Source organism: Tasmannia lanceolata, unplaced genomic scaffold (assembly GCF_043159265.1).
Source record: "Tasmannia lanceolata isolate RefF3 unplaced genomic scaffold, GAP_Taslan_0.1 ptg000020l, whole genome shotgun sequence".
Taxonomy (NCBI): domain Eukaryota; kingdom Viridiplantae; phylum Streptophyta; class Magnoliopsida; order Canellales; family Winteraceae; genus Tasmannia; species Tasmannia lanceolata.
In genome coordinates this window covers 180816-194332 of record NW_027518697.1, presented here as the reverse complement: position 1 = coordinate 194332, position 13517 = coordinate 180816, and the positions used below count along the sequence as shown (strand labels likewise).

The following is a 13517-nucleotide window of genomic DNA, read 5'->3' as shown; positions in this document are numbered from 1 at the left end:
GTGAAATCCTGAGAAATTGGTCGGCGATAATTAGGGAGAGGAAGTGGGTTGTGAAGGAAACTCCGAAATGGAAGGCTCCACCGCAGGGATGGATGAAACTGAATTTTGATGGGAGCTCTTTGGGAAATCCTGAGAAGGCAGGGATTGGCGGATTAATACGGGACGCAATTGGTCGTACGAGAATGACCTATTCAGGTCCTGTGGGCATCTGCGATGCAAATGAAGCAGAAGTGAGGGCGCTGTTATATGGTCTAAAATGGTATAAAAACAATCTATCTAACCCACTTATCATAGAAGGAGAATCCTCTAACGTTATTGCCTTGGCCTCTGAGAAGTCCAAAGGTCCATGGAAACTTAAAGTCATCATTGTGGAAGTGTGAGATTTGGTTAGAGAAGTGCGCCCTAAGATAGATCATAGAAGGCGGTTTGCGAATGAAGCCGCGGATAAATTAGCAAAAGAGGGAGCACTGGTAGAGGCGGTGAGAGTCCAGTGTTGTCTGGCGGAATTGGAAAATGGGGAAATACAAACCAGCCTGCGGTGAACAATCCATTGTAATTTTTATAGTCTGGTTTTTGGCATTTTCCCACCATGTAGATGGGGACATCTTGTCCCCTTTTGGTTGATTATTATATCAATAAAAGTCAATTTTCAAAAAAAAAGAAAAAAGAAGAGGAGGATTTTGCAACTCCAGAATATTCCTCACCCTCTAGGATTGGAGACTGAAGTCGCTGAACATGATAGGTCTTAATCAAATCAGGTAGAGTTATTGTGAAATTGATGCTGTCACAGTTCGTATCCATAAAACCTACTTCTTACCATAGATTTCCTATGAACATGGGTATATTGGTATTGGGGGAGTGTTTAATAACCATCTAGGATATATTACTAATGCATTCTCTGGCCCAGTTGGGATCAAACTAGTGAGGCAGAAGGTGGCACTTCTAACTGGCCCACATGTTCAATGTGACTGCATGCGTTAAGAGATGGAGTCTGGGGCCTTGGAAACATGCATATGTTGTGCTGTAAATTATTAATAATAGCAGATAATTGAATCCTTCTTTAGGCACATTCCTAGGACTTCCAATGACAGCTTAAATTGACCCCTTGGAACTTTGCTTTGGGGATTCTTTTCGTCTTTATAGTAGATTTTATTTTGTGTGTATGTTTTATACTCATTTCCATGGTTTTTTTTTTCCAAAATAAAATTTCCCCCGTTTCCAAATTCTACTGGGCCCTGGAATTTTTTACATGCAAGAGTTTTTTTTTCCATAATTCCTTTATCCCTAGATAAATAACCCATTTCATTTATCTTTAGTTCTATGAGTTATAGCAGAGCTTGTGAACTGATGAAAAGTTGCAAACCCTGTTATGATGATGCTGTGGCAGCTACTTCAAAGAGAATAAAGGCCAAACAAGATAAGGATACCGTCGACCCATCGGCAGGTCTTGACACACTTGCCAACCTTGCCATTCTGGGTGAGGGTGAGACCCTCCTTCCTTCTTCAACCCAAACGACAACAAAGCATCCACGCCACCGGCCCGGTTGTACCTGCATTGTTTGTATACAGCCTCCGAGTGGCAAAGGTCCCAAACACAAGCAGACATGTATGTGCAATGTGTGCCTCACTGTCAGGCGTCGCTTCCGCACTCTCATGCTGCGGCGTGAGAAACGCCAGTCCGAGAGAGAAGCTGAGTCCGCACTGAAGAAGAAACTTTCAGAGTCACCAGAGAAGCTGCTAGACCAAGAAGAGGAGGAAGAAGAAGAGCTGGCAAATATCAACAGTAGTGACATTCTGAGCCAGAAAATAGTGGCAACCAAGGAGGTGTTTGACGACGATTTTGTGAGGAAGAAATCATTATCTTCTCCTTTCAAAGGGAGCATTGATCTAAACATCCAGCCTGAAAGGGAGGAAGAACCATCGCCACCAGTAGCAGATCCCAGCAGCATTTTGTTGATGAAGATCCGAGATGCCACGGAGCAGTATCTCAAGCAGCAGAGTTTTGCAAATTCTGCGGAGTTGGTGGTCAATCAGGTAGGGTCAGGTGGCAACGTTGGAGAGGAAAATCGCAATGGTGGGCCCCATGATAGCAGCTCTCTGGATGCTGACATGAGCCACCCTGTCACTACTGTATCCCTTTCCATGTCAGCTTCCACATCAGCAACTGGCTAGACCCTGGGTCCAATCCAATGTACATTCCATGTCAGCATCATGTCAGCACCCCTTGCCACTTTGGCAAACGGCCTTCCTCTGTATATAAAAAAGAAAAGAGGTAGGAGTAAGAGAATGCTTGGAGAGCAAGTACTTGTGCTGATTCTGTCTTCTTGTTTTCTCAGTTCCAAGAGAGTAAGGCAGGGATTAAAGCTATATTTTTTTGGAAGCTGATCTAAACTGCCTTCTTAGTAGAGGGAGAAGCGGCGGAGTATTTTTATTACCTGTTTTTTTTTTTTTTTTTTTTTTTTTTTTTTTTTCTGTATGAGTAAGACATTTATTACTCTCTTGGCTAGTGACACCATTGAATTAAGTATAACAGTGAAAGAAAAATGTTGAATTGAAGGGAATATGGGAATGCTTAGGATCTTCATTTGACAAGGTCTGATGAAGCACACTTGTATTCTGGTATTCTGGTTACGATGGGGAATGGAATAGGATTGAGCCTCCAGCTTACCTACCAGAAAAATGATGGGGAATGGAAAGAGTGAATATAGAGTGCATATGCTGATCATTCGGTGTATGTGCTCATCCCTTCTTATTTTGGATGCTAGAGATATGTGGGATTCACTGTCCACTAATGCTTTCATGTGGAGATATTTGCGCTTTAAACCAGTTCATTTCCCATCCCTAATGAAAGGCCTAACAATCCTTCTATGCCCAGTTCATTTATCTTGGAATTTTTTAATGTATAGACTAAGTTTTCTGGTGTTTTTGTAACTGTTCAGCAACAATTCACTTGGAATCTAGAAGATGCAGTTTGGCTACGAGATCCGATCTGATCAGCCTCTGTCTCCCCTTTTCGCTTCCCGCAAGGCTATGAATGAAAGGTGGAAAAATGAGATTTTTCCCTCGGGAAGATGCTCATTATCCCATTTCTGCCTGTTTCTGCGGTAGAGAATGAAAATCCTTATGATGGTTTTTTTTCTAAAATAAGACACAACCTTGTTACAGTTGTTCTAGAGATAGTCAGGCCCCCATAATGAAGATGAGCGGATGATTCCAAGCCGTTGATTATATATTTGCGTTATCCCAGGGCAATATCCACTCCCAATAATAATACAGATAAAGGATCTGAGCATAGGGTATGTAGCTATGTTGTTTAGGTTTTGTTAGATATTGATTTTATAGGACCTAACATAGATAGGGTGTCCCTAAGAAATCATCTCCATAGGATCATGAAATGGGTCCATTCTGTGCTTGTACATATCGAATGGTTAGGATGATTGTATGAAGATGGTTTGTTAGGAATGTGAAGTTCCATGGGAATGAATGGGTTGGATGAGTCAAACAAGATGGGAGGTGGTGTATTTACAGTGGCTTGCTGAAATGAGCCACTATAATAATAAGATAAAATTATAGTGGCCTGCTCATAAACGCCTAAGTCTTACTTAACACGTGGCTCGTTTTCATGGTCCCACATGGAATTTCATGGTGCAGTCCGTTGCCGGCTCGAGGATTTTTTCCTCTCTGTCTCTTGTTCCGTTTGAAAAAGAAATGTGCAACTATCGATATGTTGTTTTCTCAACATAAACCAAGCTGCCGTCTCTTTCCACTGCTTTCGCCGGCAAAAATTGGTTTTGTTCTCAAACGGCTACCCCTTTCGAAAAAACATGGTGGCGTTGCCACCTTAAATTTAGATTTTTCGACGACCCATCTGAGTTTGCAAAATTATCCACCTCAACCAACTCCATTTCCATTTGAATCCTTCACTTGTGTCTCCGCATTTCTCTCCTCGTCTCTCTCTCTCTCTTATTTGAAATTCACACACGTAGGATAGGATCTCCTCTCTCATTTGAAATTCACATACATAGGCTCGACCAGATCTTCGTAGATATCATCAGAAGGGAAACCTGCTCTGCATATTTTAAGAGAGAGAGAGGAAGAAGCATGAAAAACGAAACAGAAAAAGCAGCTCTAGATCCACCCGTGAGAGCTCGACGGCCAAATTCTCGCGAAGTAAGCTCTCGATACAACCTCTCTCCCACCTCGGCCGAAAGCGGAATTCCGTCTCCTCCAAATCGAGCAATCTCTCCCACTCGCCGCATGAACGGCAATAGGAAAGATTCTTCTTTGATCCGAGTCCCATGGCCTTCTGCTACTTCATCCGACAAAAAATCGAGCACTTTGGCTGATCATCTGGGAAATGAGAGGCTCATTGATTTCATAGAGCGGAAATCAGGTGACAATACCGCCTCTTTTGGCAGGCAGAGGAGCAGCTCCGAATTCAACAGATTCGAGAAAGAGAACCGTCCCATCGGTGGATCTATGAGATATGCACTTCCATTTCGAATTCCTTCAAAATCACCTTCTTCTTCTTCTTCTTCTCCAGCTTCTTCTGATCAAAAGCTACCACCTAGACGGAAACCTCACACTTTGGTCGCTGATATTCTCAACTCCGAATCCGATTGCACTGACTTGTTCTCCGCCACAGATTTCGGCTCTCCACTCATAGGAAAAACATCATCATCATCATCTCTTTCCACTTCCTCATCTTCATATTTCTCTTCTGCCACAACCAGTGCACCGAAATCAGGAATCCAGACAAAGTCTCTCCGAGATTTGACTAGTCGAACTCGTCATAGCTCTGATTCCATCGTTCCCACTAGGGAGATTAATTCACCAAATTTGATTCCAAAGAATGCCATCAAGAGATCCAATTCAGTTACAGCATACGGATTGGCAACATCGCAGTGGGCATTGTCGCCCGGCCGGACATTATCACCACCCATTTCTGGAGAAAGCAATGGAAAGCCGCTTCAATCTTTCTCAAACTTGAGACCACCGAGTCCGGGTCGATCCAAGGGAAAAGGAATGGGGAATTTGTTAAGTTTGGGATTCGAGCTGTTCAAGAGCAAGAAATCTCCTACTTCCTCTTCTTCATCTACTCTATCTAGTTTGATGATCGGCGCAGCGCCTTATCAACTTGGAATCCTTCACAATCGGTTGCTTCAATGGCGATTTGTAAACGCACGAGCTGAAGCTGTGAATTGGAACAAGTCAGCAGAAGCAGAGGTACGTCTGAAGGGTAATTTTGTACTTTGGTTGTTCCATTCACGTGAGGACAATATGATCTTGATCGTTAATCTTGTGAGCATTCTGTTTAGATAACCCAAAATTCAAACTCAGGATAACCCAAAATTCTAGCATTTTCCAGAATGTCATCTTAAAATTTCTTCATTTGCGCATCATTTGCACGTGTTTTTTAAAATATTAAATAAAACTCATCATTTACGTATGTTTCCATACGTTTCCGTAATTTTACAAGATCTCCACCGAAATTTCTACTGAAACTGAAATGTTTCTATTTCCCTGCCGACCAAAACTGAAATATAAAACCTTTATTGGGCCCACCCACATGATGCAATCATGATGTGGACCATTCATCACCATATAAATGGCACAGCCTGAATATCATAGTCATTAATAAACCTGAGTGATAACATGCAAATGGATACCTAATATCATCTGACGAAACTTGTAATGACCTAACTTGTAAGGACTACTATGTATTTATACTGCGCATAATATTACAGTATAAATAAATTTAAATATGCCCATATGTATAAGCATATATATGTATAAGTAAGATATTTGGTAAAATAACAATTAAATATACCCTATAAAAATGTCTGTATAAAATAAGTATGTATGTATGTATGTATGTATGTATACTTGTAAGGACTAGTATGCGTATAAATACATAGTAGTCCTTTGCAGTGAGTTCATTACAAGTGTGACTTCTTAGCCTATATCATCTCCATGGTGGGCCCAACAGATGAATGGTCTGGATCATGCTGATATTACATTGGTGGGTCCCATAGGAATGTCAATTGTGTCTCATATTGGTGAATCTCATAGTACTTTTTTGCCTATAATTATAATCGTTTGCCTGGTTGATGCTACAGAGGAACTTCTTAAATGCATGGGCTACCCTTTCTAATCTGCAATCTTCTATGGTGAGGAAACACACCCAGCTTGCGAAAGAGAATCTTGAGCTAAAGCTGAATAGGGTACTCAATTCACAGGTTAGTTTCAAAATCAACAAATCACTGGAGAATATGGTCATTGCTTAATTTTCAAATTGCTTGCATGGTTTTAAAAAAATGGTTTATCTATTTGACCACATTTTATGACGTAGGTTAAACAATTGGAAGCTTGGGCAGATATGGAAAGGCAACATCTCTCGGCAGTTTCCATGACCAAGGATTGCATACATTCAGTAGTATGTAGAGTCCCTCTTACTGAAGGTGCAAAGGTATGTCAAGAATCAAACTTCACATCAAATGTATAATCCGTTTATGTTATGCAGTGCAACCTAAATTTAAATTGGGATGGCTTGCAGGCGGATTCTCAACCAATCTCTGTAGTACTACATCACGCAGCAGATCTTACACTGTCTATCAACACAACAATAAATAATTTGTCTCCCATGGTTGGCTACTTTGTTAATCTACTTTTCCTTAAGTGGGATATCAAATGCCCCAATTTTAAATCAATGCTTTCAGTTTTCATTGAATCCAATTCATGGTTTCAATTTCTAAGCCCCATTTCGTGTGGGAAGCTGCTCATGGGAAGCTCAAAACGTTTGGCACACCGGCTTCCATGGGAAGTTAGAAATCAGGTTTATGGAAATTAGGGGACCCAGCTTCTCGTGGAAGTCATAATGGGAAGCCTAGAAGCCAGATTGCAAAAAAGTCACCAAAGTTCTGCAAACGCAGCCCAAACTTGCTTTAGATACTGGTAGGGGTCCGCCTAACCCCAGCTTACCGATCCAAAAAAAAAAAATACTTGCTATAGATAGAATACATATTCAGGTGTGTGTGTGCGCTGTGTGGGCCTCCATTTACATTAACAGTGATACCCATAAACCAGTGATTTCTCATCATAGAAAAGGAAATTCGAAAAAGAGCTTTTTTAGAATAATTTTCTCTATAATTTATAAATGTTTTGTTATGAATTCTTTTTAGCTATGAAATGATGTGGTTGTCTGACAGGCTCAGAAGACAGTTCCTTTACTTTCAGAACTAGCAGAGGTTGCTGCAAGAGAAAAGTCCCTATTACATGAGTGCTTTGAACTGTTGGGCGTAGCTGCAAACCTAGAGGTATCAACGAACAATTGAACATCTCTTTTAATATTTCAAAGCTAAGGAACAAAGAAATCAATAGAAAACTATAAACATTTTCAAATTGTTGAGCCCAAAACTTAAATTGGGTCTTCAAAAATCTGCAAAGAATTTTCTATTTATTTATAGAAAGCATTTCAAGCACAAATTCAAGACTAGCTGGAAAATTTTGGTGTTTGCAACGCTTGGATTTCATAACTCATAAATGTATATGAGAAAATACAACTTTTGCTCCCAACGGTGAGCAACTTGTCTACCTTTTACCCTTGAGATCACTTATTTAATGAACTTTCACCCATTGAACATGGATAAGTTTTTATCTGTTTGAAGTAAATTGTACGATGGTTAGAATCATCCATTGTGACTTAAATGGTGTGGCCTATCCTTGTCCGCTACATTTTCTAGTACTTCAAGAACTGTTTGAAATACAACCATTACACGCTATATATTGGACTATTTTATCAGATTTTCTAAAGAATATAAATTAAGTCACAAGTGAAAATTTTGCTACATAAATTCTAAAATTTACTAGAAAGTTCCTCTGAAAAAATTTGTAACAGGTACGTAAAATTTTCAGTTCTAATATAAAATTATCTTCTGGGTTTTCTTGGGCAGCTAAAACAAAGGAGCTTAAGGTGCCAAATTATTCAATTGAGAACAGAACAGCAACATCAGCTCCAACAGGAAGCTGTGTAGTAAGAAAGGGGACCCATTGGCAAGGAGCCAAATTCGTCAGCAGACTACTCTTGAAAAAATAACACCAGTACGAGCCTAAACATCGTCTTCATTACTCCAAGCTGCTACACGAGGCTGTAAATCATAGCAGTTTAATGCATTGGTAGAGATCGTGCAGAAGCCTAATCTTTCCCACGAGAAAGTAAAAAATGCCTGTTTCAAGTAGAGCTCCTTGACAAAAATTGGAAGAACAAGAATTTGAATATGTATATCATGAACAATGTATAGAGTTGAAGAACAAACATTTAATACTACCAATGTTTTTTGACATCAAAACTGGAAGGGTGTGTTGTGTCGATCCCTCATTAGGTCTTTCCTTAACAAAAATGGAATTGTTAGGATCATATGCAATATATTATACAAGATGAAAGTACAACAAGAACAGATGGAGCATAAAAAATTTACCCGCTCTTAAACAGCTTAACCTACCTGTTTTTCTTTTTCTAACCTACCACAATGTAAATAGGTTGTGCCCCAAAAAATCATTTCCATGGGATGATCCTAACCCTCCGATCTATAGAACGACTGCACATTATGGAAACTTCTATAGATGGAAGGGTTAGGATCATCCTATGGTGATGATTTTTGGGGCACATCCTATTTACGTTGTGACCCAACTAATGGACGGCTGCGATCATCATATGGAGTGGACCATATTGTACTTTTTAAAAAATACAGGTTTATACAGCCACACATCAGATACTATCTCTTTATAACACGAGGTTGCCCCTCTTTGGTTGCACTGACACACAAATGCTCTGCATTTATTGGAATATCAAATGCCAATGAATGTTGATTCCTTGTTTGGTTACCAATATTGCATTGAAACTCCATTTGGTAGGAGGATAGTGGAAAAGGTATATTCTATTGCTCTCCTTTCCTCTCTTCCCATGTGGCACTAATGTACCCCTACTTTTTCCACTACTCTCCGAGAGGACTGTTGCACAACCAAACACTACTTACCACTAATCCACTATTCTCAGAGTGATAATTCTAGACATTTTCTATGCTTGTCATTTTCCACTACTCTCTGAGCGACCCCCGTTCATCCAAACATAATTGTTCTTAAACATATCTTGAACTTTTCAAAATCACTAATTTATCCTTGTATCCAAACTTTTTAACTATGGCCCTCTTCCGGTCAAAATTGGTAACATGATAAAGCAATAGGAGAAGAGCTGATCTGGGATACTTTGGTGGTTGCACCAGCAAAGGAATTAAGTATTGCACAGAGGAAAACACGGTCAGACGACCAACCCAAAGTGGTAGCTCCGGATAGGCCCTCCAATGCAAGTCAATAATGGGTACAAATATGGAAACCAAAGCTATGAATAGTATTTTTTTTGGAATTCAGACCCCTACCTTTGCCTTCATGAAGGCTATTTATAGTGAAGGCTTAGGTATTGGATTACCTTTCTACCCTTGGACAGGTGTTCTGTGATTGGGTAATACAAGTTTTAGGGTTTTTCCTGGGGCATAATTACTTGCTTATCCCCGTCTTTTGTGTGTAACCCCCTTTTTGTCTTGATGCCACATGTCGGCCGGACTATGTTGATAAGTAGGGTTGGAGTTAGGAATTTGGAAGATGGGGATGCGGGGATTTTAGAATCCTGGATTTCCTCAAAATCGTGGTTGGAAGATGAGAAAAGGAGACCATATGTCATTTTTAGATTTCACGCCCATCTTTTCGTCGTGCTAGAGAGTAGGAGATCGTCCCGTTTCCAGGTTTTAGAAATCTCAGGATGGGGGAGAGATTTCTAAAACCTGGATTTTTACTTAAAATATCCAAGAAACACTGTCTGCGTATCCAAACGTCCTTACACTTCATGTTTTGACCCGTGGTGCCACAATCTCCCCCTAATCCATGCATTAGGTGGAGCCCACAATTTACACCTCGCGATCTTACGGGTGGGTCCTGTAAGTGTCCGATACAATATGAACACCGGCAACGGATCTTAGAGATTCAACATTGAGAAAATCACATGTAACAATATGGAATAAATTGAAATGAGAAAAAGACATACCGGAAGCCATGAATCTTATTTTTTTTCTTTCTCTTAAGGTTTCTCTTTGCTACACAATAGTCGGTGATGGGGACCGGTTTCCTTTCTCTTCAAGCGTGGATTCTCAAAGTTTGGAAATAAATTCGTTGTGTGCAAATAGGACCCAAGAGTACTTTTTATAAGCGTTTGTGGGAAGAGATGCAACTCCTCATCGCGCCGATCCCTCTCCCCAAACGTCTCTTTACGTTTATACCTTTTCACATAAAGTCTTTTCATTAATGACTTTTCACAAAAGTAATTAACTAACCAAATGATCTTGACCGTCGATCTTGCAAAAGCCACATCCACCGTTAGGATTATTTCCTAACAGGTCCCACTATTTTACATCCATGTATAGATGGTCCAAGTCCCATGCCCCACCCCACGCCCACATGCACACACGCACACAAACAAAAACAAAAACAAAAAAATTCTTTCTACTATGAAAATTCCAATAAATTTGAGATTTTATATGTTGTGTCGGGTGAAGTCTATTTTTTTTTTCAAAAGGTACTACTGGGCCCATATGATAGGATGATCGAAACTATTCATTTGCTGTGTCTCAAAGTAAATAGGCTGCACCGAAAAAAAAACATCTCCATTGGATGATCCTAACCCTCCGATCTATAGAAGCCGAAGTAAATAGGTTGTACCGCATATCATCTCCATCGGATGATCCTAACTCTCTGATCTATAGAGGTTTCTATAGCAAGCAACCCCACCGTAGGTTGGAGGGTTTGGATTATCCTATGGAGATTATACATGAGATGCAGCCAATTTACATTGTGGCCCACCAAATGAAACGTTTGTATCATCCTATGAAGCGGCCCAGCAGTTTTGAAAAAATACTAGAGAGAGGGGGCATAAATGAAGAGAGAGAGAGGGCATAAATGAAGTGGCCCCCACCACTTTTTGAAGAATATTTTGAAGAACAGCATATAAAATTATAAATGGAAAATGCTATCAGCACAGCCATATTTTGATATTTGCACAAACCCGTATAAATTGGAAATGAGACTGGGGGCATAAATGAAGTGGCCCCCACCACTTTTTGAAGAATATTTTGAAGAACAGCTTATAAATGGGAAATGCTATTAGCACAACCATATTTTTATATTTGCACAAACCAGTATAAATCGGAAATGTTATCAGCACAACCATATTTTGATATTTGCACAAACCCAGTTGTCATTTCATCTTCAATTGGCTTGTGAGAGCTTTTTGGGAAACTAGTTGCCGTCCCGTGCGATGCATGGGGCAATGAAAAAAATTATGATATAGAAAAAAAAAATCTTATAACTTACCAGCAAAATAGCCTAATATTTGTTTGTTATTTATTTCCAACTTTTTGGATAGTGAAATTCTGTGTTTTTTTTTTTTTTTGGAACCATTTTGATATTTTTTTTAATTGGAAAAGATGTATTACCCGTTCTATTAGACACACTCGTTCTCTTATCGGTGTTGTCGGGTCTTAATTGGTCTAGGAATAGAGTTGCCAAATTATGACCAAATATAGTTCTAACCAAACATATCTCACCATTTTGTAGAAACTATTCAATTTCACCATGAATATGATTGAGGAAAGAAAATACATTTTGATCACCGAAAGGAACACATGCAGTGAAGAGAAAACTTTTGGAATATTCTGCTAAGGATTTAGGCAAACCTAAGGAACATTCTTCTAGGAATCTTCAACAAATTGTGATCCATCAATATGCACTAATTGCAATTCCATGTTATCATCGGCCTAACTGCAATCAAGATGGGGTGTTCTGCTCTTGCAATAACCACAAATCTATGGAGATGAGTCTTGTACAAAACGAAAAAAACTCAGAACGGAAAAAAACATTAAAGGCATCAATACAAACAATACGGAAGCAAGATTTAAAAAAAAAAAAGCATAGATGAAGAATAAAATGAAAAAGTAATTCTGACATTAGGAAATAAACCAAGTTAGTAACAGAAAAGCAAACTCTGTAACATAAACCCTATATGAGAGAAAAACATTAAGCCGGTCAAGTTAGAAACACAGAAGCAAAAAGGTAACTTTTAGGTAGAATAAATCAGAAGCAAACGAATCGCCGGTTTTAGTGGAGATTACATAATTTTGTGAGATTTGGGGGTAGGGAAAAAGAAAAGAATCGCCCATATTAGGGAGGCGTGTTTGTTTGAAAAGACAATCGTTTGGAAAAAAAGAAAAAAAAATTCCTTTATCATTAACTCACTGACTCTATCCCTTTTTTCTATAATCTTCTTCTCTATTTTCTCTTCTGATAGAATGGTGTTCTATCATTCGTTCAGCTCTTTCCTTGAAGAAATTTTCCTAAGTTTTGACATCAAGATCCTCCACTATTTGCAAGCATTTGGTAAGAGATTTCTGATCCTGTTGTTTTGATTCAGGGATGTCTTGAATTACCTGTGAAAATCAAGTTAGAAAATTACAAAAAAAGCTTCAGATTTGTTTACCATTGAAAAATACAAATTCTTGGAGTTAAAAAACTCACTATCTGAATCTTTATTGAATCTGATTCCATATTCTAATTTCAACTCTACCATCTGTAATTAGTTCGAAATTACTCCATTTTCTGTGTTTGGATAGCAACGAGTACTAATTTCGACCATTAATGCCAATTGGAATTGAGCCAGGATTCAAAGGCAATCATTATCAAATTTGTAAATAATCACTTATTATTGGAATTGAGCTGTACATTCTATCTGTAATTCTCTAACTTCATCAAAACTATTTACTCATTGAAAAAGAGGTCTATTAAGAAAAACCGGCCCAAGGTTCATTTTTTCTAACTTCATCAAAACTACTTAATCATTGAAAAAGAGGTATATTAAGAAAAACAGGCCCAAGGTTCATTTTTTCAAAGCTCAATACGCTCCTAAGCTGATCCGGAAGTGATAGATAAAAGTTGGCTTCAGTTTTTCCTACCAATGAATCCATAATCCAACTGCTAAGTGAAACTCATAAATGGTAAAAATAGAAGGCACTGTACAAATGAAACACCTAATAAGATTTTTATAAAATAAAAAAAAAGCTAGAAAAAACAAATCCTTAACTGCAGAAGAAGATAGAGAAAAAATAAAGTAAATAAAGGGAAAATATATTCAATTTAAAGATCAAACCCCAAAAAATAAATACCCAAATTTAGAAAGTTCAACCTATGCCCAAATTCAGCACCGAATAAAAAGAACCCAAAACCTGATAAACAATATCATCCACCCAATAAAAACACAAAAGAAGGGAGAAATGGAATAAGGGATGCATACCAGTGGTAGGGAGAGGTAAAGATGGAAGGCGAGAAGACCGACTAAGAAAGACTTTAGTCATCTTTCAATAAAAAAGAAGATGAAAACTGTCCCTTCGAAGCCTTTGTGCATCTTCAATCTAACTCCC

General features: G+C 38.8%; 2 protein-coding genes across 2 annotated transcripts in view; both read left to right on the top strand.

Annotated features, from left to right (window-relative positions):
• LOC143854053 (B3 domain-containing protein Os07g0563300-like) overlaps nucleotides 1-2603 on the top strand; it is a 57448-nt gene extending 54845 nt beyond the window's left edge. The window contains exon 12 of the mRNA XM_077363777.1: nucleotides 1388-2603. Coding sequence (XP_077219892.1) covers nucleotides 1388-2172 — 785 coding nt within the window. The 3' untranslated portion in view covers nucleotides 2173-2603. The remainder of the gene's footprint in view (nucleotides 1-1387) is intronic.
• Nucleotides 2604-3459: 856 nt separating this feature from the next.
• LOC143854054 (uncharacterized) lies at nucleotides 3460-8333 on the top strand. The gene is made up of 6 exons (XM_077363778.1): nucleotides 3460-5226; nucleotides 6120-6239; nucleotides 6353-6469; nucleotides 6557-6646; nucleotides 7209-7316; nucleotides 7953-8333. Exons 1-6 carry the CDS (start codon nucleotides 4102-4104, stop codon nucleotides 8031-8033), a joined length of 1641 nt encoding a protein of 546 aa, XP_077219893.1. The 5' UTR covers nucleotides 3460-4101; the 3' UTR covers nucleotides 8034-8333.
• Nucleotides 8334-13517: the final 5184 nt, after the last annotated feature.